At 39.9% G+C, this 27,460-nt stretch overlaps 1 protein-coding gene across 4 annotated transcripts; it reads left to right on the top strand.

Moving 5' to 3' along the window:
• Positions 1-4,608: 4,608 nt before the first annotated feature.
• Positions 4,609-26,242, top strand: eda2r (ectodysplasin A2 receptor). Of its 4 annotated transcripts, none has more exons than XM_048266447.1 (8): positions 4,609-4,784; positions 5,464-5,567; positions 6,755-6,933; positions 7,099-7,187; positions 7,592-7,762; positions 9,136-9,237; positions 9,362-9,873; positions 11,927-12,496. In XM_048266447.1, exons 2-7 carry the CDS (start codon positions 5,484-5,486, stop codon positions 9,871-9,873), a joined length of 1,137 nt encoding a protein of 378 aa, XP_048122404.1. In that variant the 5' UTR covers positions 4,609-4,784; positions 5,464-5,483; the 3' UTR covers positions 11,927-12,496. The 4 variants fall into 4 exon arrangements, 3 of the variants coding, with proteins under 3 accessions (XP_048122404.1, XP_048122413.1, XP_048122421.1); XM_048266456.1 differs by having other exon boundaries at positions 5,459-5,567; XM_048266464.1 differs by lacking the exon at positions 4,609-4,784 and adding an exon at positions 4,818-5,002.
• The last annotated feature ends 1,218 nt before the right edge of the window (positions 26,243-27,460 follow it).

Below are 27,460 nucleotides of genomic sequence, written 5' to 3'. Positions count from 1 at the left end.
CTGGCTCACCATCGTCAGTGGGTAGGCCTATTATTGCGAATGTGACATTATTGCGAATTAAATTGAACTTTTAAATGTGACATTATTGCGAATTAAATTTAACTCTTGTCGTAGGCTACGCCCGGTTAGGAATGTCCCGCGGCCCGGTGGTTGGGGACCGCTGCTGTAAGCCATTGGTTTCCAAAGAAGATTTTATTTGGGTCGCCAGCATAGCCTAGTAACAATTTATGTTGTGTACCATGGACTAGGCGACTAGGTGAACCCAGCCTGATTTGCCAGCGATTTCTTTTTCGATTTCTTAAAAGATTGAGCTTGGTCTGGTGAAAGCCTGACTAACCATGGACCTCACAGTTGCAAAATGCAAGGGAATTAGCCTATTTGCACGAACAATAACGAACAACAGCTCTTCAACTTGGCCCGTTAAAATGTGTATGAACAGTCTAGCGACGCATTTCATGAAGGCCCTTTTGGACATGTCAGTTATTTGCACCACTAGTTAGATGTAAAAATTTGTGCATTGACAATAAAGTTCAATATCATATGAACTAAAGATGACTAAAATCTTGCATATGTAGAAGAAGAAACATTCACAAAAAATCATGGCATGACCTCTCTTCTTGATAACTGTTGAAAACTGCATGGAACTGACAGGGATTGTTTTGTTTATTAATAAATAAATAAAAATAAAACATTATGCTTCTGCTTTTCCCAAATACAATGTAGCCTACAGGTGTACATGACCTTTCATCAGTCCAGTTGCAATGGATGAACTGTGATAAACTGCCCTACTTGTGATTGTTTAGAGATTTTAAAGGTTTTATAACAATGCTACACAACTTTTTGGCTAGTGCTACAAATCTATTCACCTTTGCAGCACCAGTAGGCTACTTTCTGTGTGGCCTGCACAAACACAGGCATGCCAAACAAAAGTTTCAAGTAGGGGTGCACCGATCCGATATTAGGATCGGATATCGGCCCCGATATTGACAAAATAGCTGGATCGGGGATCGGAAAAATTAGCAGATCCATGGGCCGATCCGAATTTAGGCTACTTCAACTTCAAAGACTGGGCCGTGACACGCGCCACTTAGCATTAAGTAGACATTTCTTCTTTTGTCATTAGGCTAAGTCATTGTCTTTACAGTCTGCCCGTCATTATATTTCTGGTTAAACATGGAAGAAATTAGTTTTGCTGTTGTGATTACATGGTAAGCTGGAAATGATGTTTAAGCTGACACTACATCAGATCCCAGCTGGGCAGCCTTGGCCCACATCCCTAGTGCTGTTCTGCATTGTACCATGTCAGCAGAAGTCCCTTGTGGTGTCTAAGAGACATAGACATCAAGAAAAAAAACACATGGGGACGATATCACAGAAGACCACCCTGTCATGTATGACCTTTAGTGTGGAGCAGCCACACAGACATCTGTGTTAGTCTACAAAAGAACTTCATTGACATGTCAGCTTTTTTATTCAGTTCTGACACTATGCATCTAGGATGATCTAGGGAGTAAGTGTATAAGAGTATAGATATCTCGCACAGGTATAGGCTAGTACACATTTTTAGTAATTTAAGTCCATAGTTGCTCTCGGAGGAAAACATTTTGAGACCAATGATCTGGTTGATAGGTTGATCCTGATCTGATGGTTTTAACATACTATATTTTGTTCACCACATTTAAATCTGATGTTACATCACATAAATCTGTTCAAGGTCAGGCTGTCCTGCACTGGCAGTGACATTAATGAGGTTACCTGACTATCAACAGCAGACGGCAGGCAACACTTCAAAAGTAATCCTGCCAAGCCAAAGCTCTCCCTTCATGGCTGGTTGATTGTCTGTGGTTGAAAGCCAACTGTGGAGTTTCATCTGGCTGATAGCATCACTGCAAGGGAGAGGAAGAAGGGGGGACATGCAGGATGCTTTGCCTTAGGGTCAGAGCGGAATGGTCCTGCATTGAGGACAACAATTTTCTTGTGATGTCTGCCTAAGAGGATCGTTTGTAAAGGGGCTGCAGGGTGGTAAGTTCCAAGGATATGGACTGTGGAAACTTGGGATGGATCACGACACCCCCTGGTGGTTTCAGTGATGTCCTACAACAGTGTGAATGTGATAACTAGTAAAAAGCAATGAGCAATCTGTCCATGTCTTTTTGTATAATTTTTTGTATTTTTGTACACTATAATATGTAAGGGATAATGGACGACACGGTGGTCTGTTAACAGAAATTAATGCACAGTCGAGGTTGTACTACGGCCCGACGCGCAGCGGCTCATAACCATGCTACCTGTCACATAGATAGCCTACTAAAGAGTGAGTTAGTCTTTCATAGACATCTGTTTTCTCAAGGATAGGCTATGTGATAAATAAAAGCCCATATGGTTCAATATTAAGGTTTTACTATTCTAAACATTCAGTTTGAGTTAAAGTCATAGGCTAAGGCTTCTCACACAGGATTCCTAAACCCTATTTCAGTTTTTCTCGATCGCTTTAATGCTTGTGTCAACTCTGACATCACATTTTCAAAACAATTAACATGTCTGAACAAAAAGCACTCTGGCCAAAATGACACCTTTGCCTGCAAAAGGCTCTTACTCTCTCAAAACATTTGAAACATGCAGCAAAAGCATATTTTGCCTTCAAACAACACATCTTATACCCATATCTGGGAAGTGGGAAAGTATGATGTGAATGTTTGCATATGGCTTATGTCAGGCTTTATATATATATATATATATATATATAAAATATTTGTGTCTCATTATTTGATGTTTGTTATATTTTTGCATTAATGTCACTAGGAAGCAAGCATGCCAATAGAAATATAGTAATTTATCTGTGTAAGTGAGACTGGCTGGAACATGGCAATATAAGAACCATGATAGTGGGATAATATATGGCTGAGCAATTTACAAAAATGTATGTACTGACAAATAGTTTACAATACATTATAATTTCGCCCCAATGAGACTATGTAGAAATGTGTTGCAATTTCAAAACCGGGAACCACTTATTGCACAGAGGCATGCTTTATCCTCGTATTCAGTAGCCTACGGTTTGCTGTTTATTGTGATATTGGTTTTGCCATGTGTTGTGTGAAGGGTTAGTGAGATATTTAACCAAGAGTAATGGGTGTGCACTGTTTGCAAAATGCAAATATGATTAAATTGCATGTAAGTTCAATGTTAAATTTCTCGCGAACCATTTATCACAGCTAATATCATTGGAAAGCTTAGATTCCACTCATTCACATGACATGTGATATCTGTATAGGTTTAGTTTATTTGAACCTCATCTGCCAGGTATTGGACCTACCAGGTTGACACTTCAGCGTGAAAAATACTCATTAAATACTCAAACCATACCTGAAGCCGGGAAAATGCGGGGATGTGACTGGATTGGAGGGAAATGCGCCTAGGATGGCTTGTGAATAGCAACCCCCTCACAGTCTCTGAAAGCATAACTAGTCGATCACGAATGGCTCAACAGGTAGATCTATAGATAAACTCATCTTTCAGGCATTTGACCGACCGGGTTGACACTTCAGCGTGAGAAATCGGGGGTGTGGCGTGTGAGCCTGTGAAACTAATCACGCCAATGCGTGAGACTTGGCAGTCCTGGGTCTTTGAATGACCTCTGTGTTAACTGATTTTGCCAAAGGGTGAGAAATGTGTGAACCCAATCAAAACGTGTGAACATATTTGAAAGAGATGACTAGCACATTCATTATGGCCCAAAACTGGCTCGGCATTTTGGCAGAGTTTTGGAGGGATGTACGGCCCATATATAGCAACAAATTAGGCAAGCCAGAATCAAAACAAAAGGATGCCAAAACTCACCCAAAACCAATTGTGGCATTCCAAAATATGGCCATAACCATCCCAAAGAGAGCCCAAAATCCTCAAAATCCAGCCAAAAAGTAGCCAAAACAGACCCAAAGTGAGGCCATAATTATGCCAAATGATTGCATCTACATTAAAACCACTTGAAAATCTTTACATTTATTTAATTTTGCATTTTGCAATATGTCTACATTAGTTTTATACATGAATTGCTATGTCCTAGTGCACTAGGCTCATATTGTTAAATTAGCCTATATGTCAATAGATATTTTTACAACAACAAAAAAACACGAAGATTAAGTGCATTTCATTGTGATTTGTATTTATTAAGTCATATCAGCATACTTATTACTGTAAACGGGTCGACTGTTGGCAGAGCAAATAGAAAGCATTTACTTTGCCGCTTCTATGCCAAAACAAACCCAAAAATACCAAACGTATGCCAGACTTGCCAAATGACAGCCAAAATGTGTGCTATCTGGGTTCTGCTGTGCAAAGGTGTTCATGAAAACCAAGTGGATCCCAGTTTCTTAAGCAGGTCAAAGCAATCGAGAAAAACAGTAGGCTATAGCCTCCTATTCTGTGCCACTTTTTGTAGGCCTATACTCGGCGTTCAAGGTTTGACTTAAGCAGTGTATTCGAGGAGGGATAACCATTTCAATATTGAAATAAATATATCGTTTTCATTATTTGTTTTGCCGGTGAGGATTGGTACGGTAGCCTACCGATATTAGAACTAGGCATTATAAGTCTGTGTATGAGGTTCACTGCGGGTGACGCTGCCGCAATTTGGGCACCACGCAGTGAACATGTCGAGACTTGTCCGGCTACTGATCTGGCAGTGGCAAGCCAAATCCATCTTACCTCTTACCGCACCAACTTGCAGCCAGACGCAAAGGCTTTACGGACACAGACACATTTTTGAAAAGCAGATGATAAAGGTATGCGACTTTTCTTACCGTGACACTATGCTATAATGAATCAATAGGGAAGTCGAGGAGCGAGTGATGCGCAAGTTGCTGGGTGTCACATAACCGCAGCTTTGTGCTGACTCACTTGCCAACGCAGGAACGTCAGCACTCAGCAGTGTAAATATGGAACATGCCGTTTACATGAGACACACTGCCATCGGGGAATTATATAATATAGGCTACCCTTTGTAAGAGTTCGGATCCATTTTAAAGTAGTGTTTAGTAGTAGTAATAGCAGTAGTAGTAGTTTTTGGATTATGTTTGTTTTTGAATTTATGGGCCTATTTGAGTTTCATTGTTTCTTGGTTGTCAGTTCAAATGAGAATAACATTAAGTTGTAGGCTACTACATTGTAAATGTATGCTGTGCAGTTTTAGGAGAGCTAATGACAGGTTAAATCACAGGTTGTCCATTTTGTGGCATAAATAATTGATAAAACACGAAGACCACTTTATATTTACCTTACAAGTCTGCACAATTTCAGCACAAGAGTAGCCTAATATTGAATTATTGCGATGGATCCATAAAATTACCTCTGTGACAGATCATTAATCTTAAACCACATGGATTTCACATGCCATAATATCTTATGTTTTTATTTATTTCCTAAAAGAATGGTTAGCATAATCTTTTTTCTTGCTCAGAATAGGCCTGCTCAACTGATTCATAATGGATTGCTCTGAAAATCAGTATTATGACACTGGAGAATGCTACCCTTGTGTGCAGTGTCCACCAGGACAGGAACTCACAGAGGTAAGTCTAAAATCTTTCCTTCTTTCTTTCTGTCTGTCTTTCTTTCTTTCCCAGCAGCTTTGGAAAACAGTTTGTACCAAAACAGAGCTCAATTGTCCTCCGCTTCTCTTTGCTCACTGAGTCTCTCAGCTTCTCTGGAGTCACTGGAGAGGAATCCCATTGGCACACCCTGCACAAGTTTACACTAGTCCAATGGGAAGGGAAGACTGAGGGGGAGAAGAGGACAGGAGAGGGAACGGAAAGAGGGAACAGAAAGAGAGGAGAAGAGTGTCAATGGAGGGCAAGAGAGGGAATGGAAAGAGAGGAGAAGAGTGTCAATGGAGGGCAAGAGTGTCAATGGAGGGCAGGAGAGGGAACGGAAAGAGAGGAGAAGAGTGTCAATGGAGGGCAGGAGAGGGAACGGAAAGAGGGAACAGAAAGAGAGGAGAAGAGTGTCAATGGAGGGCAAGAGAGGGAACGGAAAGAGAGGAGAAGAGTGTCAATGGAGGGCAGGAGAGGGAACGGAAAGAGAGGAGAAGAGTGTCAATGGAGGGCAGGAGAGAAGATGTGGCAATGAGGAAAATTAATTATTACAGCCTAGAGAATGAAGATGGATACGTTTCATGAACAAAGGACAGGAGATGAAAAGAATGGCAGGGAGAGGAGTGCCTCCTCGTTTTAGAGAATGAGCATGAAGGAGTCTGATGTGGACACGGAGCAAGAGAAGTGGAACATGGCATATTAGCTCATAGAATATAAAGTGGAGCTCGACCATGACCTGAAATAACCCCAGGCAACGTCATCGACAGGAAGCTGGAGAATACCTCACATATACCTCCACCAATACAACCATCACCACACACAGACACTCTTTCCCCCCTCCTGTCTTCCCTCTCTCATCCCTCCGAGGTCCAGTATGAAAAACATTGTTAACACGAACTAATTCGCATCAAGAGCTCCTGGCTCATTGCAAATAGCCAAATGTTGCCCAAAACGGCATGGAATGATCAAAATAGAAAAGTTTGAATATGTCTTCAAGTCATTGCTGCCCAAAGTAAATAGTAAAGTTATGGTGTAGAAAAAACATGCAATACAGAAAGGGCATTACAAACCAATTTATGTAAAACAAACCTGTAGCTTCTAGCCTATAATGTAGACACAGAAACTACATGACAGAAACAGAAGGTTATAGGACTGTATTCCCACAGGATTGTGGGTACGGCTATGGAGCACTGGCACGCTGCAGACCCTGTGACACCCGCTGGTTCAAAGAAGCATGGGGGTCTCATACGTGCCAGATGTGCCAGGCGTGCCGCCGCGTGAACAGGAGAGAGCTGTCGCCCTGCATGCCCACCAGGAATGCCGTGTGTGGACCGTGCTTGCCAGGGTGAGTAGTACTGTGTAACAACTCTCTTGTTGCCATTCTGAAATCTGAGAAGGGCATAGGAACTGCTGCACAATCACACAGCACGGAAATTGTACTGGGGACAACTTGTAACTTGTCTAATGAGTGAAATGGGAGAGTTGTTCAATTTTCTTTTACTTCCTGCAGGTTTTACAGTAAGCGAAGGCTGGATGGCCAGGAGAGTTTGGAGTGCATGCCATGTGGACCTCCCCCGTTCAGAGACCCACTCTGTCGCAGTAAGTAGCAGTTTCCGCTGACATACAGTAACAGCAGCCGGTGCCTGAATTTAGTGTCAAATTCATGGCACAGACATTACATCCTGTGATGTAACAACATCCAGCAACACAGCCTCATTAACAACAACAACAACGCATTAGCCTACATTTATATTGCGCTTTTCACAACACTGAAAGTGCTTCTCTGTGAAGGGGGAACGTCACTAACCGCCACTAATGTATAGCACCCACCTGGGTGAGGCATGGCAGCCAGAATGCTCACGACACACCAGCTTGAGTGAATGAGTCAATTACACTGGGGGGATGATTAGGGGGCTAGATTGAAAGAGCCAGGTTGAGAATTTTAGCCAGAAAAAAAAAAACACATTACATACATTCACTCTCTGTTCCCATGGCTTTCACAGGAAGTAGCGGAGTTGAGATGGAAAAATTCTGGAGACCCCAAACCACATCTCAGTCCACCACTGCTGCAGTCACCACCTACGTTTGTTTGGCGGTTGCTGCCATGGTGATCCTGCTGTCTGTCACCTTGTTTATGTATCACAAATATACTTCTCTCAGGACATTTTTTAAAGGTCTGCATGCATATTTTATGATTTCTGAGTGTGGTATGACTAGCAGACAGAGTTCTAGAATCTACTTGTATATATTTAAGTTATTTTAGTTCTTCTGTTTAAAGGTTTAACTGTTCATTTTTAATACTGTGGGTTTGAGGCTGGGTTTTATTGAAAGACTTGCATAGGGATGTAACGCTAACGGTATACATCGATAATACCAATTACCGTTTTAATTTTAATTATCTTAATTATCGTGGTGGATTACCGCGGTGTGAAAAACGTGTGTGGAATTCTTTCCAGCATCTTCCGAGTCCCCCAAAGTAGGCGCACAGGCGCAGCATGCAACGTGGGCTTAATACGTGTTTCAAATCAGGTGCCACTGCAATGCATAGTCTATTTCAGGATGATTGCAAATACAAATAAACCTAGCTAGATTGTGGATCTGCGGTGCATTTTGTAGGCCTAGTCTCACAGGAATGGTTCTCCATTTAATCTACCAAATGTATAGGGTAGGATAAGTGGCATAACACTTTTGAGCGTTTTAACTTTTTTACCACTCGTCTGATATGAATGCACAGCTGTCTACTGCATATTAGAAGTTTGTTGTGATAAATGTTGTGACATCTGCTAGGCTACAGCTAACAACAACTTGTGTAGGCCATTCATTCACGATATGTTGTAAAATATTGAAATGATCAGAAGTTTACATAGGATAGTTTAAACTGTAGCCTATGCTTTTCTTGTCTCTCATGCCTGCTTCATCACGACCAGGAGGAATGAATGAAACATTACACGCTCCGCTTTTGTTGAAATAATTCCTGAAAGATTTTGTTTAGAGCTGAAAATGCAACTGTATTTGACAGAGGATAGATGTAGGTTGCTACTGAAAAAAATATTAACTTTCAGTGTGGCACGATCTCTTTGTAAATTACATTGAATTAAAAAGTGTTTAAAATTGTCTCCCTTATGTTAGGCTAGTAGGACAGGCACGCACAAGATACAGTTACAATCAAAGGAGTTGCAGATTTATTTTGTGATCACCAATTCACTAACTTTACCTCAGTGTCCAGCCCATCTAACTTCTATTAGTTTTGGGTATGCGTTTTCTCTCTACCTCTGCACTAACTCGCACCGAGTAACAAAAAAGGAGCCTTTTGCTCTTTTAGGAGCCACACCACTTTTATGCGATTCTGTTATTCATTTTTTAGAGGATTTGAAAAACACCGCAATAATATCGACAACCGTGATAATTTTGGTCACTATGATTATTGTCATGTTAAATTGTTCTGCCGTTACATCTCTAGACTTGCATAACCACAGTATGTGAATGAGTTAGAGATGGAGTTAGACAGACATACTGAAAGAAAGTGTTATTTCTCTCCTCAACGTAGGTTGCCTGATACCACACTGTAGCAGCAACGACGCTGAAGCCCCCTCTGTTTTCATGGAAACACAGTGCCCACTGACCTCGGCGGAAGAGGAACAAGTCTCAGGTACTTCAACGATTTATTAGCAAGCTTTGTTGACAACCATCTAATCTAATTTGAAAATAATTATCATACACACACACACACACACACACCTGCCTTTTTATAACCCCTGCCTTAATGAACCTAGGAGTGACGCCAACACAAACAACCAGTGATAAGGGATCACCCAGCAGTGAGGAGGGCTGCAGCTTCTCTGCCATGCCAACTGCACTCTGTGACTGGAGGGGGCACTTGTCGTGCCCTCCGCACCCGTCCATCTGCAGCGACTGCTTGTCCGGCCTCACATCCCAGCCGACCTCGGGACTCCCCACACCGCTGCCTGTAAGTGGCCACCTCACAGCAGTACCGATGTCTGCCACAGGAGGGGGCCACTGCTCCTCGGAGGAGGGCTCCGGGTGGCTGCAACAGTGGCACGTCCCCGTGGAGTGCACTGAACTGGACATCCATGAGTCGTTTCCTCCTGGAGAAGCGGAGCTCCACACATTCCCAGGGTCGGGATCAGAGCCAGGGCTGCCCAGGGAAGTTGAGCATTCCCTGGACCTCTACTCTGCTGTCCCCTTAGACAGCAACCTGGAGCTGCATGGGTGTTTGGAGACGGGGAGGACCAATTACACAGAGGAACCAACCAGTTCTCTTTAGGTGAGAGAGAGAGAGAGAGAGAGAGATGAAAGGGGGTGGGGACACACAACAAGAAAATAAACTTGGGGGCTGCTGTTGCAATTTTTACAGTAATGATACAGTAATGATATTTCCATTCAGAATTGCACAAAATCTTCTCTGAACACAAAATCTTGGATATTCACATACTTGCTGCTGCGTCGCGGTTGTGTGTAGATCTTCACACTAGGAACGTCTTTGATGGGAAAGTTTAGGAGCTACTAAATTTGTTTGCATCATAGGCCCAATTCTGAGATGGAAGCTGTGGGTGCTTCTTTTAATCTTTCACAGATGTCTGACGTCTTCAGTTTAGTTTCGAAGGAGATGTGACATCATGCAAGATAGTCCAATAAAACGGGCAGCATTATTACCTTTAGATGTACTATCAGCTTTTTTCACTCTATAACAGATTCACTACTGTGAAGATTAGACCCATTATGGGTCACTAAAATTGCCAGGACATGGATGTTTATGGATACATTAGTTTATATAAGTTCATGTTCAGTTCAGACGTCCTCAACTGTCCTCAAATGCTGGATCACCTCTGTCACTGTTTTCAGACACAGGAACTGCTTGAAGGGTTTTCTTCCAGTCATGTCAGGTCTAGTTTGAAATGCCTTTCAGTGGCTGCAACACTCTGTTAGATATGCAGTGGGTAGACTGGGGCTGGTTGTCTCACGGGTTGGTTGTCACATTGCTTATTCCAGACACACTAGATGGCGCTGTGGTACAATTTTGATATCAAACTGTTAGCCTTTGATGGCTTACTCATTTGCACTTGCAATTTGGCTGAGCAGACACAAAGCATTGAGGTGAGGAGACAATTTTAATTTTCATGGGTCAGAGTAAATTTTCATGTTGGTGTTGTTTTTGTATTGAGAGCTTGTAGGTTATTAGTCATTCAAAAACAAAACACCAAGCCAAAAAAAGCCAAAAGTAGTAGCTTTATTTTGAGTAATCTTTTAGCTATCAAGTTAAAGCCATGTGGCAGCTAGCTTAACATGTTTGTCAAGAAGTCAGTTAGGGGTGGTTGTCTCATAGCTTGCGGGGTTGGTTGTCACATGTATTTCATTGTATTTCTCAACACAGTAGACAATTCAAGTAACTGATTACCTACTTTAATCCCATTGTATAAAAATAAGGGGCATTGATGACAACTATCATAGGGGTGGTATTCATATTCAAACTTGTTTGCAGTTTCTAGCTTAAAAAACTAAAAAGTTACACATCATCTTTAAGATTCCAATTTATCGCTAAAAACCAACCCCATACCCTGTGACAACCAACCCTGTGATGGGGTTGGTTGGCACATTGTGTCAGAGTGTCTTTGATGGTTACTTACTTTCTGTTACAATACATTCTAAAAGTAAAAAGTATACACATTTAAAGCCAAGATTTTTTGAAGATGAGCAATTCATGCATGAGTAAAAATTGTGACAACCAAACCGTCTCCCCTACAACTCAGTTCTATCTCTGTCGGTGCGGCTCAATAAAATCCATTGTTTATCGAATGCTTGTCAGTGGCTATGTGCTGAGGCCTTAAAACTTAATTTATACTCAACGTTAAAAAAACCTATATATGGATGGATACGGATGGAGCTTTTGCTTGCTCTTTACATTTATTTTGTCCATTCACCTCAAGCTTACAGACACAAAGTGCGTTTTTTAAGTGCTTTCGATTTCAAGGCCGACAACAAAGGTTCTATCAACAAAGGACTAATTAGGCATTCGGATGATATCGGATGATATTCTCTCACTGACCCCAAATGCATTGGGTTTTTTCCTGCGTGGTACAGTTGCTGCTGACATTTAAGTAGCCTATTTCTCCAGTGTTGGAAGTGAATTTTCCAAGACTGCCCAGATTCTTATTCTTATATATATATATCTTCTATTCTGACATGACTGACATTTTAGCGTTTCTGCTCATATTCTGCTCCAGCTATTTGCTTTAGCTATTCTACTATTCTGAGTTCACTTGTTGTTCTGATAAAGAGGCTAGCCTTAAGGTTTTCTCTGTCCTTCTTCTCTCAAATAGGCATGCCTCTAAGTGACTTACAGGGTTGCTGGTGCGCAGTGGCTGGATCCAGTGTTTCCTGGAGTGCAGAGCTACCAACAGTTTGCTCAGTGTTTGGAGGTACCTGCAGAGATGGCTTGAGGGCTCAGAGGGTTCGAGCACGTCTTCCACTACCTCTTGTCCTGCACGCTGTTCACCGCACGGGTATGCTGCCAACCTGCATCGGCCTCAGAGACTGAAGTCCTAATGTCCACTCAAAGCATTAAAGATATAAGGGAAAACCAGTCATGACAAAACACACACACAATCCTGCCCCCTCTTGCAGACTAGTGCATGTAAAGAAAGTGCAGAAGGGATAACGTATTGGTCCTACAAATGCTGCAATGGCTTATGTAGAAAATAGGCATATGTATTCAACAAAACAACCAATTCCTTGGGATATCTGTCACTAGAAGCCAGGCTGCTTAACTCCTGTTGGCTCATGGGGTTTTCAACACTCAACAAAGTGTCAGCTGCCTGAAACTTGAAACTTTCACTGTGCCAAAAAGCAAAGAAAGTAAAGCAATCAAGGGTTCATGTTGATCTTATATATATATATATATATATATATATATAGATATATATACCGGTGTATATTTTCTTTTCTTCTTTGAATGTTTATTTATTTATTGTAGGATATCTTGATTCTGACAAAGAAAACATATTTTTTTACTGAGGAGCATGTATGCAGATGATCCGATTTGATTTTTAAGGCCAGTATTAATGATTGTGGCGACTACATGACATGGATATATTTCACAGTTGCAGATGTTTAATGAAATTAAATGCTGGATTAAGACATGTTTTTCTTTTTTTCTTTTTAATTGACAAAGACTTTTACAAAATGCCCTGCTAAAGTTGTTGTGATGCTGCCAAAATAAATGTCCATTTTAAAGCCCCCTTAAAGACTTTTATTACCTTAAAATAAAGTTTCCAAAATAATTTTGATGGCACAGAAACTCTTAATAGGGCGAACGACACTTCTGCTGCACTCTGAGCAGGTCTTGTCGCTTGTAAAATAGCCATAGGAACTTGCTGTTCGTGTAGGAACACTACCACCCCCTCCGAAATGGAAAAGAGCTGCTGCCTATACAAATTCTACACAAGCTCTCTTTCTACACACTGCTGTCGATGCATTCCTTCTATAATGTATCGGAGTTATGTTTACAGTTAATGTATTATTGCACTTTTCAACTGTAGGGGGACCACGAGAGCAACTCCTCTTTAGTGCTGCTCTAAGGGTACGTTCAGACTTAGCGTCTTTTTCTGACAAAAGAAGTTATGCAGACCGCTTTTTCAGTTTGAAAAAAAAAAAATCTGCCAGCGTTCTTGTTCCAAAAAGCAGCCGGAAGCGTCTTTTTGCGATAGACAAAGTGACTAACGTTACGTGTGGGTACCAAATGTCGCGGAAGAGAAAAATCACGTTGGCTATTGCTTTTGGTATGTTATGGTAAAGTTGTGAAGTCATGTCAAACAATTCCCTATGCTCAGACACAAAAACGAGTCTCTCGACCGGTGTTCTGTCACCTTCTCCATTTTTTACTTGGTTGCTGGTTAGAAATTCTGTCCGACTTCTGTTAGCCGGGGAGGGACTTACCACCGTGACACCATGTCACATGACCTTAAAATATCGCGGGAGTCTTAGCCTGCAGACAGATCTTGCAGTTGCCTTCCACAAGTTGCACGAGCTAAAACACGCCCTCATGACGTCAGTTCAAAGACGTGATAGGGCCATTTGGGAGGAATGTCCTCATGACTATTATGACGGGAGTCTCATGCTGCTTACTTATGTTGGAATATGCGAAAATAAACAGAAATCGAAGGGATACCTTCTTATACGTGATTTCTGCAACAATGGTAGGCTAGCCTACTGAAAACGTTTGGATATTCTGTTATTTTCTGCTGTTGGCTAAATAGATAGACACACATATAGGGAAAACACTTGATATTGAATTTATGTGCTACATTGCAGGCCTGTTAACTGTATGACAACAGTGGTTTATTTAAACTACATCATAAGAATTTATTTTGTCAGTCATCATGCTCATTTTAATGAGTAAGAATGAAAGTTCTGCTGTGTTTATTGCAAACAAAATTCCGCGATATCTCCCGCGAGTCACGTCAGGCAGACTGTAGCCTGTCTGTCCGGGATGAGCTGCCCTCTGTTGTAGCTCCTCCCGGCTAGCCTCTGAAGATCACGTTTACGTAGAAAGCCAGACCAAGTCCAAGTCGAACAAGCCTATTCTCTGCAGGTACACAAATCCTATCCTGTGGTAGTCTGAGCGCGATCCAGGATCCAGATCCAGCCGCCTTGTTTTCTCGATCGATTCGGTCGACGTGCACACATACAAATCTTTTTGCTCCTATTATATCACCTAGCCAGGAGCAAAAGTATCGTCACTCGTAGAAGCAGATTCGAGCACTTGTATCAATTGACTTGCGTCGTGCAAGAAAATCAAAGCGATCTGTAGAATTTTATTAATGAGAAATTATTTCACAGATGCACAACTTCGGATGCATTAGTTCACATTTGGGTTTACAAATGCACGAATGTTGTGCATGTTCTCAGATTATGAAACACGAATGTGCAAATGTGTTTCGCACCAACTGCGCTGCAACGATTGGAGCAAAAGAGTCGAGTGCATGACTCTTGAATGTTGTGACTCACAGGATAGGATTTGTGTACCTGTAAAAAGGATTTTTGAACCCGTAGCCCCTATTTTGTGTTAACAAGATATAAAAAAAAATATGTACAACTTCAACTTTACTGTTACACATTTATGACTTTAGTGTGCACATGCAAAATCTGCAGTTAAATGTGCTCGCCACTTTTGCACCCAATATACCTTCATAGACGTATGGCATTTTTCCGCCAGAAGTTGAACATTTTTCAACTTCTGAGCTGCAGAAAAAGACGGTTGCAGTCGCGTTTTAAAAGAAGCCGACGACTTTTTTGAAAACACTGTCTACTCCATAGGGTTATAATGTAAAACGGACGCCGGCAGCTGAGAAAAACACGCTTAGTCTGAACGTACCCTAATGCATTCAAGACCTCAGAACGGTAATATGAACGTCACAATCTATTACATTATGTATACTGGGGATGTTATCATAATGTTAAAGGAATTAAAATGCACTTTAGATCAATTTACGGATGATTAGGAGTACATACGTTGAGTTGACATCCAAATCATGTCATTCGGATGTGTTTTGAGAAAGTTCGATTTTACCATTTTTAGTCAAAACTCTAATTTTTAGTAATTTTGCCTACAAAACGCTATTTTTATACCTCTTCTACAGTTCCAAACAACATTACACTTACGTGGTAGTGAGTAGAGGGTCCCTAAAGCCAAATCGAAGTATCCCGAGGTCTTTATGTGGTCGGATAGAGAGTCCAGAATGAATTTCATCCATAGACAGATTTCATCAAGCCAGTACCTTTCCGGAAATGTTGCCATATTTGCTGCCATCTTCAGGGGAAAGTCCGTAGGAGTCAATTGCTGAGTGTGGAGTAACACGCTCTGGAAATTCACAATTTCGTCGCCGTTTTTTTTTTTTTGGCAGCAAAGATGGCAACATTTCCGAAAAGGTACTGGCTTGATGAAATTCATGACAACCTGACTAACAGAACAAACTGATTGTCAGTAAATGTTCCATCCAATTGGATTTTGTTGTTGAGTGGCGTGGTGTATCTTGGGCAGTTCAGTTGTTTCAGTGTTGCTAGTTTAACACGCTAGTAAACCATAGGCAGAGAATGGGATTCCTGCTAGCATGTTAGCTATCTTTGTATGCTAAGCTAAGCGAAAATACGAACAAACAAATCATATTGCTTATTACGAAACAAAATAATTAATGTTTTGTTATTACGAAACAAAATAGTTAATGTCTGTATATGAAACAGTAGGAATTACCAAACATTCCCAGTTAATTCCTGTAAATTCCCATTAATTCCTATAATTTCCTTTAATTCCATGAAAGTTTCCAATTTGGAATATTTCCAAAATTCCCCAACTTAATTTCCCATGGAAAGTTTCCGGTAAGTTTCCGGAAATTTACTGGGAATGTTCCGCCCCTTTGCAACACTGGTTGTGTATGTGTGTGTGTGTGTGTTACAGTGTGAATGTGTGATTCCGTGTGTGTGTGTGCTTGTGTTTGCTTGTGAGTGTGCATGCATTAAACATCAACTTTAACTTAATTTAGGCTATTTAATCATTCTGTCTCTCAGTTAGATGTTACTGTAAGCTCAGAAACCTTTGCCTGTCTTCTCCATCAGATTTCTGTCACCTGGATCCAAACACATTACACAGAACTGTCTGAGGGGAACAGAGGATGGAGAGGTTTGATAGGTGCCCTCAGGTGCTTTGTGGAGAGGGATTGTCTGGGCGCTGCTACTGGGAGGTTGAGTGTGTGTGTGGAGGTAGGCTATAGTGACATATGGTAGTAAATTTAAACAATAAGCCCCGAGAGGCCATAGCTTACACTGATTTACAGTGTAACAGCTAAGGGGCGTTGTTAGGCACGACAGGCTAATTCGAGGAGTTCTTTGCCTCTCGCCCTAGTCGATTAATTCCGTATAACAGGACACCTCGGCGGCCGTTATCCCTTATTTAACAGACATCTGTTTGCATGAGCACGCCCATCATACAAGTTGCAACTAGGAAGTAATTTCGAAGTTACTGTACACTACGCATTCGCACTGGTTTCAGGCAAAGTGAAACTTGGGTACTAGCGTAGCCTACATGAAAACATTTGAAGCTCTCAAAAGAATGGCAGACATTTTCATATACCCATATATATATATATATATTAGGGCTGTCAAAATAACTGACTAATTTCGATTAATTAATTTGAGAAAAAATAACTGATTAAAAAAAATAGCGCAGATTAATTGATTCCGCATGACCTTTGACCCTGAGCCGTTCTAGTCAGTAACCATTAGACCAGTGTTTCTCAAACTTTTTCAGACCAAGGACCACTTAATCAATAAAAATAGCCTCACGGACCACCTAGCTAAAAAAAAAAAAGTAGACCTACTTCAACAGTAAATTACACAATAGGCCTACTAACTGATTGTCTTTGCACCTTGCTTATTGTGTCAGAGAATTTATATGATTTAAACTGGCATGCCTTACATAGGCAGTGTTGCAGAAATGTTTGGATTTACATACAACTTGGTTCAATATTGCAAACAACTCATCTATATTATATTTTACCACGTCTGCTCACGGACCACTTGGGCTAGCTTGCAGACCACCAGTGGTCCCCGGACCACACTTTGAGAAACACTGCATTAGACTGTAAAATGAAGGAGAGAGAAGAAAATGTGCTGCCTAGATCATTGATTGGAACATTTACTTTAAAAAAAAAAACGCCTGATGGTGTTGATAAAAATAAAGTGTTGATTAAAATAAAGTCCTCTGCAATGTCTGCAGCAAGGAATTTGCATATCACCGGAGTTCGTCAACTCTAAAGTCACACATCAATGCAAAGACATAGTGTTGACACTATTTTAATGTCAATAATGCTGATTATTCAATGATTCATTTGAATTTAAATATTTAATACTTTCACAGCAAAAATTATTTATGTGATTAATTTAGATTAATTAATCACAGAGTATGTAATTAATTCGATTACACGTTTTAATCGATTGACATACAGTACCCTCCAGAATGATTGGCACCTCTGCTAAAGTTGACTAAAAAGAGGAATATAAAATCATCTTTTGGAAATTGATCTTAGGGCCCTATCATGACATTCGAAAGCGCATCGTCACTCGTCAAAAGCATGTATCAAGAAGAATGGGTGTAAATAGCAGACAGAGCTGTAACACATTTTCCTCATTTCTCTCCTTGGTTTTGAAAATTCAATAGGAGTGCATGTACTGTAGGCCTACTGTAGCCAGGGCACAGACAGATAGGTCTTTTCAGTTTTCATTAGGCTATTGTCTACACAGAGATCATAGGCTATAAGGCTATCTTATTGATTAAATTCAAAGCTAATTTTAATAGCCTAGAAATCTAGACGTACCCTAGCAGCAGCAAATATGTTATTGCCTAGTCTGGCTTGTCAGGCTATAATTTTAATGTTTATCATAGTGAACTACCACCATTAGCAAGTGTCTTGCAGATTCACGTGCTGTGCGTGTGGCCACTGAGTGAAATGACGCGTAATGTAGCCTACTGTAAACAGAGAACGACGTGTGGAGTTGGGTTAGTTAAACAACTTAGCCTATGTCGTCGGCTTATGACGATTTAGAAAAGGTTTGCCTACTCTGTTTTATGAACTAGGTCTACTAACCTAAGCTACTATAACATAGTAACCTAAACAGAATATGTTATGAACGTTCAGCCTTAGATTTTCGAAGCTGTCAGGTTATTGAAATGGATGGACCATCACATGGTTAAAACGGGTTTGATAGCCTACTTCATTAAACATGAAACAACTTTAAACATTTTATTCTCTATCTCTAAGCTGAATACTATTGCATGTTCAGATAGGCTAACTGCCGTGAGCTTACCGTGCTCCCAAACGTCTCCTGCAGCACTGTGCCTGCACCTTCTGAGAGTTCACTGAATGTATGACGTCACGGATTGGTGGCCGCAAGGCATTTCAATTAACAATGTAGCGGGTAGGACGTAGACAGTAGGATTTGTATGGCAAGCCGTTCAAGACAAAACGTCTGTCAAAATAACGCCTCCACGTGTAGATTTTTTACTTCTTCAGGAGTAAAAAATAGACGTCTGAGTGTCAGACGTCAAATTTTTACGTGTGCCACTCGCAAAAACTTTGCGTCTGACGTCAGAGGTAAAAAAATGACGTCTGGGTGATCTGCTGCAATGCCAGAGCCTTTGTGCCCATAGACATAATATACATAGACGCCGCATGGACCGCTACTCCTTACTAGCGCTGACGAGATTTGGAGCCGCCATCTTGGACCGGTCATCCACTCCACTCAGTGTAATCTGTTTGGCCGGTGAGATGAGCTGTCAGCACACTTAATTAATCATATCTCACTGAATACCGAACAGATTTCTCCAGCGTTTTTTTTGCTGCAAAGATCATACATGTAGCTATGATACAGGACACATGATTTAGCGTATTTTAATATTCATAGTGGGTTTAACAGTAATAGAATATTCTGATATACGATATAAAGTGACCTGACGTCCGATATCAAAACTGGGAACATAATCCATGTTTGACAGCATAGACAAAACTAGTTTGATACAAGTTTAATGAGTTAAATATAGTTCACAGTTGACAGAAAAGTTCCATCAACAGCATTATTCACAGTCCACAGAAAGGTTCCATAAACATTTAAGTGAGATCAGTGCCATTCAGTCATCTGAGGGGTATTCCAAGTAGGCCTATGTGGTTTAGTGACAAACTTGGGTAAATTGACTCAGAATAAGTTGTAAACCTCCCAGTAGAAAAGCTGTATGATACAGGAAACATGGTTGTGTATATTTTAATATTCATAGTGGGCTTAACAGTAATAGAATATTCTGATATATGATATATTATAAAGTGATGACATCCAATATAAAAACTGGGAACATAACTAATCCACGTTTGACAGCATAGACAAAAACTGGTTTGATACAAGTTTTAATGAGTTCAATTTACAGAAAAAAATCCATTAACATTTTCAGTTCAGTGCCATCAAAAATAAAGTGATGAACAGACATTGGTGTGGCATAAAGGAAATGGAGTAACTGGGTTCAAAATCAACAGCATTTGTTAGACAAGTTCCATAAATATTGTAAAGTGCAAGTTTGTAGGTTTGTTTCTGATCCATTGGTTTGGCATAGTAAGTGTAACAGTTCATCAATTCAAGACAAAAAGGTGACTTGTCACTTGAACAGTGTCAATGGGTTCATCAACAGCATCTGTTATTTACAGTTCACAGAAAGGTTCCAGCCCCAATGAAGAGATTAAATAAAAAGGAATTAAGAAACATTTTAGAAACTGCTAAGATCAACCCGTTCATTGCAATCAGTAAAGAATCAGGGAGTGTCTTCACAGGCTCAGTGAGACAGTTACCGTCATGCAGTTGGTTCTATGATTTCGACAACTGGTACATGTCATTTTGTATGTTCCCACCTTGCTAAAATTGCTTGGGTACACTTTGGCTGAGAACAAAAGTGCTTCAGACAGCAGGTGGGCAAATAAGATGGCATAGTAAACTGGGTACTCCATAAAAGAGGACTGAGTCAACCAGACGATGGGAAAATGGGACACAGAGTGGCGAATGCAGGTGATGAAGGTGGAGCTCATAAATCAAACATTCAGTCACAGTGTAGCAGATGCCCTGCAGTACTGCAATGAAGAGCTGCACCTTCCTCAGTTCCAGGGGTGTGAGGAGACCGTCCAGTTCATTCACAGTCTTCTTGAACAAGGCAGTTGTTCTGGAGAGATACAAAATAATAAATAAATGAATGAAAAGGAATTAGAGAGGCATCTTATTCTTGTCAGGGTAAATGACATGTGAATAATACAGTGTTGGGCAAGCTACTTCGAAATTTTAGTGAGCTAAACTATCAGTTACTCTGCCATGAATAAAACACTACACAAAACTACCACCCAGTCAAATGTATTAGTAGCCTCCCAGATAGCAATTACTCATTGAATCTATGTTAAATCAACATTATTTTGTCAATGTTAAAATCATTGAGTCAACGTCGCACTTAAACATTGATCCTATAACATTTTACACCCTCTATTAATATTGAAGCAATGTTGAAATTCCAACTACAGATCAACGGAATTTCAATGGTATTTCAATTAAAATGAATATTGAAACAACGTTGAAATTACAACCAAACTAAAGATCAATGCGATTTCAATGGTATTTCAATTGATATTAAACCTCAGTAAACCACTTTTAATCTGAAAAAATATTGGGAAATTCACATCCTGCTTTATATACAGCCAGGATAAATTTGACTAGGCCTAGTATGGCTGGTTTAGGCTACACAATCGTGCATAAATAACCAGACAACTTATCAGTTTGAAAATCAAGTGCATTTATTAACTCTTCTTCATTTAGAAATGCACGTGTGTTGTGCTTCCCTGCCATCCATTCAGTATAGCATTCATAGACCACCCGTTCGCAGTTAGCCCTCCACCATCCAGTAGCAGAGTGAAGTGGCACCTAACAGAAACAGAAGAAAAAGAGATAGACAGTGTTAGATAAATATGTTCAACTGAAGGCTACTTATAATTGAAACTTTAGAATAATCATAGAATATATATTCTATATGTTTGTTGAGTTTGCTGTCAAAATGGCAGGCTGAAGATGGTGTTAGAATAATTCAGTTTCGCAAGCTGGGTGAGCTCATTGAACATGCCGTGTTTGCTAGCAGCACCAGCCATTCGGGCAGCTCTGTTCGTCCGAACACTTTTGCTGCCCAATGAACGGTTAATGATAGCAGTCTAGTCAGATATGACTTAAAGTTGACTTATATCAGTATTGCTAAAGTTAGCCTATTAAAAACTCACAAAAATATGATCACCAGGAGTTACATAAATGCAGAGGTGGAAAGTAACGAAATACATTTACTCACGTTACTGTATTGAGTAGTTTTTCAGTGTATTTTGTATTTTTTAAGTAGTTTATAAAATCGGTATTTTAAATTTTACTTGATTACATTTTGAGTGAAGTATTGTGCCGCTACATAAAAAATCCCATCCGTTACTTGAGTAAAAAAAAATAAAAGTTAAGACTAACGAAAACAGAAAGGGAGAAAAGAAATCGTGCCCTAAACCACTAGCCTAGTGATAATGATCAGCATGTAGCCTACAACAGGACATCAAGCTGGCGCCATGCAGTCTTTCTGAAAGGGATGGAGATGGAGCTGGAGATGGATCACGAGATGCATCAGATTACCTGTGTAGCCTAACCTATGAAAGTGTATTTTCCGCTATTTCAATGGGTTGTCTCAGTTCGTTTTAGCACTAATGATAGCTGTGATATTCAAGCAAACACCATGGGATTTCGTGTTTTGACGTTTGTGCTCACCTTTCTTTGGAAAGAAGTTTATTAGCAGTTGTTTCCCCTCATTTTGATGTCTCTCTTTTTAGTAACCTGACTTGGCTTTCTTGGAGAAAACATTGCACCAGCAGCACAACAATTAGCGGTCCACTACTAGCAATGCTCAACTAAATAAACAAAAGATAGACTACCTTATGAATCGTGCAGGCGGACTAAACCATTTAGCTCTTTAGCAAGGGAGAGTGACCTTAGACAGTTTTCACTATGTTTTGTATACAAAATCCAGTCAGTCAAACTTTAAATTTCGTCTGACATTCATTTTGACATTTAATTTGGAAGTTAAAATATTCAGGTAAAATAAATATATGGTGGACATATATATATATTTTTTTTTTTCAGTAATTAGCTTAAATTTCCAGTGAGTCTATTCGAAATTTTCACCACACATTATATTAACACACGTATAAAAAATCCAAACATAAGAGTTATGTGTATTAAAGTGGAATGACACAGGAAAAAAGTACTGAACGTGCCTACTGAAATTTCTTCAATACTTTGTGGAAAAGCCTTTGTTTGTAAAGACAGCTTCAAGACATTTCCTGTATGACAAAACTTATTAGTCACAGTATCAGGTGTGATTTTGGCCCATTGTTCTAAACAGATTCCAGGGGTCCCTCTTGTGAATCCTGATCTTTAGTTACTTCCAGAACTGTTTAATTGAATTTAATTGAATTGGCTGCCTTCAAGTCTTTCTGGAGCTTACTCCGAGTGGTCCTTGGCTTTTGGAATTGACTATCCTTCTGACTCCCTGGTCAGAAATATTGCGAGGAGATCCTGCATGGCAGTGATGTTTCTTCCACTTGCAGATAATGGCTCCCATGCTGCTTGCTGAAGATTCTGAAGTTTTGAAATGCATCTGTAACCAGTTTCATTGATATGTTTTGCAACAATAAGGTTGCAAAGGTCTTGGGAGAGCTTTTTGCTTTTATCCATCATGAAATGTTTCTTGTGTGACACCTTGGTAATGAAAAACCTTTTTATAGCCCATCAATATACTAACCAAGCTTATATTAATTTGCACAGATAGAAAGGATAACTACTCTAACTACTTACAGATTCCAGCTCGTTCCTTCCCTTTCCTTGCCTTTAGTGCTTTTTCTTAGCTTGTTCAATACTTTTTCCCTGTGTTATTCCACTTCATTACACATGACTCTACTTATGGAGTTGTTTGGATTTTTTATGTGTGGATTACCTGAGTTATTACTAATGCCTGGTGAAAATGTTGTACCCCCGTATTCCACTTTTCATGGGCCCTCTCCTCCATTGGGGCCCTATACTTCCCACTCTCCCCCCCAGTTCGACGCTCTTTTAGTCTGCTGAACCTTCTGCTTGTTTCCAAATATAAAAAAACAACTCAACATTGGCCTCCCTGCCTCAGCTGCCTGTGAGGGGCTTTTCAGTTGGATTACTGTTCACTGCAAAGCGACGCAAGGATGAGTGCAACTAACTTTGAAAATCAACTACTGCTCAAACTTAAAAGGAGAACTCCGGTGATTTTTCACATAGATCTCCATTTCTCAACGTCACCGAGTGCTGACGGTATGAACAAAACTGAAACAATCGGTTTTACCTAGCTCGAGTTACTGCAGCGCTACACACTGGGAGCATGAACATGGCTGCCTTAGCTGCTGGCTGCAGCAACTCGAGCTAGGACCAAAGTCCTTTTCAGGCAAGTACCTCCCTTTCGGCCATATTGCAACACTTTTTGGGCACTTATCGTGCATCTATTTCGGCAGAAATGCGTGTGCGTAAGGCTTCACGACACCAATCTTGCTCCAGCAGCGAGATCACAACAGATGATTGGCACGATGTCTTCACAGCACACCACATGATTGGCTCAATGTATTTTACAACACACCACATGATTGGCTCAATGTACTCACATGTCAACGTTTTGCCGCGGAAGGGTTGTGATATTTGTAGACAACTGACTAACCCCATGCATTACTATGGAGGATTTTTTGAGTGCTGTATCTCCTCATTAGAAAGTCTCTGGTAAAACTGGTTGTTCTGGAACCCCAAAAAAAGTAACTAAGTAACTTTTACTTAAAGTACATTTTAAATGAACTACTTTTTACTTTTACTTAAGTACATTTTCAGATCGGTATTTTAACTTGTACTTGAGTAATGTTTCATCAAGGTATTGGTACTTTTACATGAGTACAATATTTTCGTACTTTTCCCACCTCTGCATAAATGTTAGCTAAATCTCCACGTAAACCAGCAGCACATCTTCAGCCTATAATTTTGACAGCCTAGAAGCTAACGTTACCGGTAGGCCTAGCACTACTTCATATTTTATTATCATGAGAATAATAAACTGTAACTTACTGACAACAAAGGTAGGACCTAATTATAAATCAGACTGCCGAGTAACGTTAACCTAACATTATGATGAACTGCCATAACGTAAGTTAGCCTAAACATTAATTTGACAACAGCAAGTAAATTTAGCTAGCCTAGCATTTGAATCAATTTGTAAATCTGACAGTACGATGTACATAGACTGTAAACATGACCGAATTTAATGTAGTACACTTTTACAATAAAACATTATCGTTTGATAAATAAATGCTTGCTTACCATTAAGGAGGAGTGAACTTGACAGAGAGCTGAACACCCCCGTTGGTCTGACTGAACTGTTGCTGAAAATGAACTGGACAGTTCAAGCGTCGTCGTAGCGGTCAACTATAAATCCACTACTTTTCAATCACCACGTTAAGATTTCCCAGTCAACCACAAATCCATGACTTTTCAATATCTTTTAGTGAACTATGTATCGATGCTCTATCGATTATGGCAACATAAACTATAAACCAATGTTGTTTCGATATCTCTCTTATCGATATTCATGCACTGTCGGGTTTTTGTCAGGATTGTAATGCTGATTCAATGTCTATTTACCATTGAGATTTCAATCTCAACCAAAATGATGATTTGGATGGAAAATCAACATCATATCAATGTCACCTTGCTATCTGGGCTAACACAAACACAGCAGTAGGCTAGTTCACTACATAGGAAGCTACTTTAAATTGTGCTAATTTCACATGACAAGAAAAGTGTAGCTTGTCTGGCTAAGCTACTTGATAAATAAAGAAGTTGAGCTATTGAAAAGTTACTTTATTCAGGAAATAGTGAGGCTACCACCAACACACTTATGCTACAAGTAGCAGCTAGCGATTGCCCAATAGGCTAGTCTGTGCCACTTGTGTAAAATTCGCCGGCCAAATCTAGTATGATTTATTTCTACAATAGCCTTCTTGTGTCAGTTGTAATCTAAGTCAGTGTTATGGAATATGACTTATCAAGTCTCAGTTCATAGCCGGGTGAACACCGAGTAAACATAGCCTAGCTAGATGGCTACGATTTTCATACAGTAATATCAAAGATTGTTCCTTCTCAGCTCTCTGGTAATATTCTATTCACAAAATACAACCAATAGTACGGTTATGTTAAATCTTACTTGTGAAAATTGTAAGTTGAAAAGGAGCAAGGATCTTTGTTATTGTATGTAAATCGTAGCCAGCTAGCTAGGCTACTTGCTAGGTGTTCAGGTGTTCACCCGGCTATGAACTGAGACTTGATGAGTCATATTCCATAACACTGACTTACATTACAACAAGAATGCTATTGTAGAAATGAATAAAATATTACTAATATAACATTGGCCGGCGAATTTTACACAAGTTGCACAGACTGTAGCCTATTATCGGGCAGTTGCTACTTGTAGCTTAGCTAGTAATAAGTGTGTTGGTGGTAGCTTCACTATTTCCTGAATAAAGTAACTTTTCAATAGCTTAACTTCTTTATATGAAGTAGCTTGGCCAAACAAGCTACACTTTTGTCATGTGAAATTAGCACAATTTAAAGTAGCTTCCTATGTAGTGAACTAGCCTACTGCTGTGTTTGTGTTACTAAGCTTGCTACATTTGACTGGGGAGGTAGTTTTGTGTAGTATTTTTCATGGCAGAGTAACTGATAGTTTCGCTCACTACAATTCAAAAGTAGCTTGCCCAACACTATTATTCACATGACTGATTCACAAAAATAAGATGCATCTCAAATCCCTTTTTATTCATTTATTTATTTTAAATCTCCCCAGAACAACTGCCTGGCTCAAGGACTACCACAAATGAGCTGAACGGTCTCCTCACACCCCTGGAACTGAGGAAGTTGCAGCTCTACATTGCAGTACTGCAGGGCATCTGCTAGACTGTGACTGAATATTTGATTTATGAGCTCCACCTTCATCACCTTTTTGGTATGGCAACTGCTCTGCCCATGACCGGAAAGCACTGCAGAGGGTGTGAAAACTGCCCAACGGCAAATACATTATAATGTTACTGTTTCTGCACTACAATGGTACTGTTACCACACTGCACATAGCTGTACATACTGTACATATCTGTTTATATGGTTTATACTAAATATCCATATTTATTCAGTTTGTCTGTAATATATTCACTGCGTAATACACTGCATATATCTAATAATTTTCTTACTACTACTATAATGGTACTGCCACTACATTGCACATATCTGTACATGTTGTTTATATTACATGGCCATATTTATTCTGCTCTTCTAAGGTTACTGCTAATACACTGCACATACTTATATTTAATTTAAACTACTCTAAACCACCTTCTGAAAACAACTGTACACTGTCTACACTGCACTATATCTTTTGTCTTTCTATGCACCAACTACTTTGTATATCACATTGCACTTTTCTGCTTTTTTGCACTTCTAGTTAGACACAAACTGCATTTTGTTGTCTCTGTACTTGGACTCTGCACAATGACAATAAAGTTGAATCTAATCTAATCACCTGCATTCGCCACTCTGTCTCCCATTTTCCCACTGTCTGGATGACTCGGTCCTCTTTTTGAGTTTACCCAGTGTCATTATGTACTGCCACCTGCTGTCTGTAGCACTTTTGTTCTCAGTCTAAGTATATCTAAGCAATTTTAGCAAGGTAGACTGGGAACATACAAAATTACATGCACCAGTTGTGCATGTACTGTCACCAGCATGACAGTAACCTCTGTCTCACTGAGCCTGTGAAGACACTCCCAGATTCTTTACTGATTGCATTGAACAGGGCTGATCTCAGCCGTTTTTAAAATGTTTCTTAATTCCTCTTTATTTGATCTCTTAATTGGGGCTGGAACCTGTGAACTGTGAATAACACATGCTGGCCTTTTTGTCTTGTATTAATGAACTGTTACACTTATGCCAAAAACCAATGTCTGTTTTTTAACAATCAGAAACAAACCTACAAACTTGCACTTTTCAATGTTTATGGAACTTTTCTAACAGATATTGAACCCAGTTACACCATTTCTTTTACTTATTCCAAACCAATGTCTGTTTATCAAACTTTATTTTTGATGGCACTGAACTTAAATATGAAAACACTTGAAAATGTGTATGGAATTACAACTACATTTAAC

The sequence above is a fragment of the Alosa alosa genome, chromosome 2 (genome assembly GCF_017589495.1).
Source record: "Alosa alosa isolate M-15738 ecotype Scorff River chromosome 2, AALO_Geno_1.1, whole genome shotgun sequence".
NCBI classification, from domain to species: domain Eukaryota; kingdom Metazoa; phylum Chordata; class Actinopteri; order Clupeiformes; family Clupeidae; genus Alosa; species Alosa alosa.
This window is presented reverse-complemented; position numbering and strand designations above follow the sequence as displayed.

Bases quoted from the DNA above. Each gene is read 5' to 3' on its own strand.
- eda2r (XM_048266447.1), top strand. From the start codon at position 5,484: ATGGATTGCTCTGAAAATCAGTATTATGACACTGGAGAATGCTACCCT. The intron at 7,188-7,591 runs GTAAGTAGCAGT...TGGCTTTCACAG, and splicing joins CAGAGACCCACTCTGTCGCA to GAAGTAGCGGAGTTGAGATG. The intron at 9,238-9,361 runs GTACTTCAACGA...TAATGAACCTAG, and splicing joins GGAAGAGGAACAAGTCTCAG to GAGTGACGCCAACACAAACA.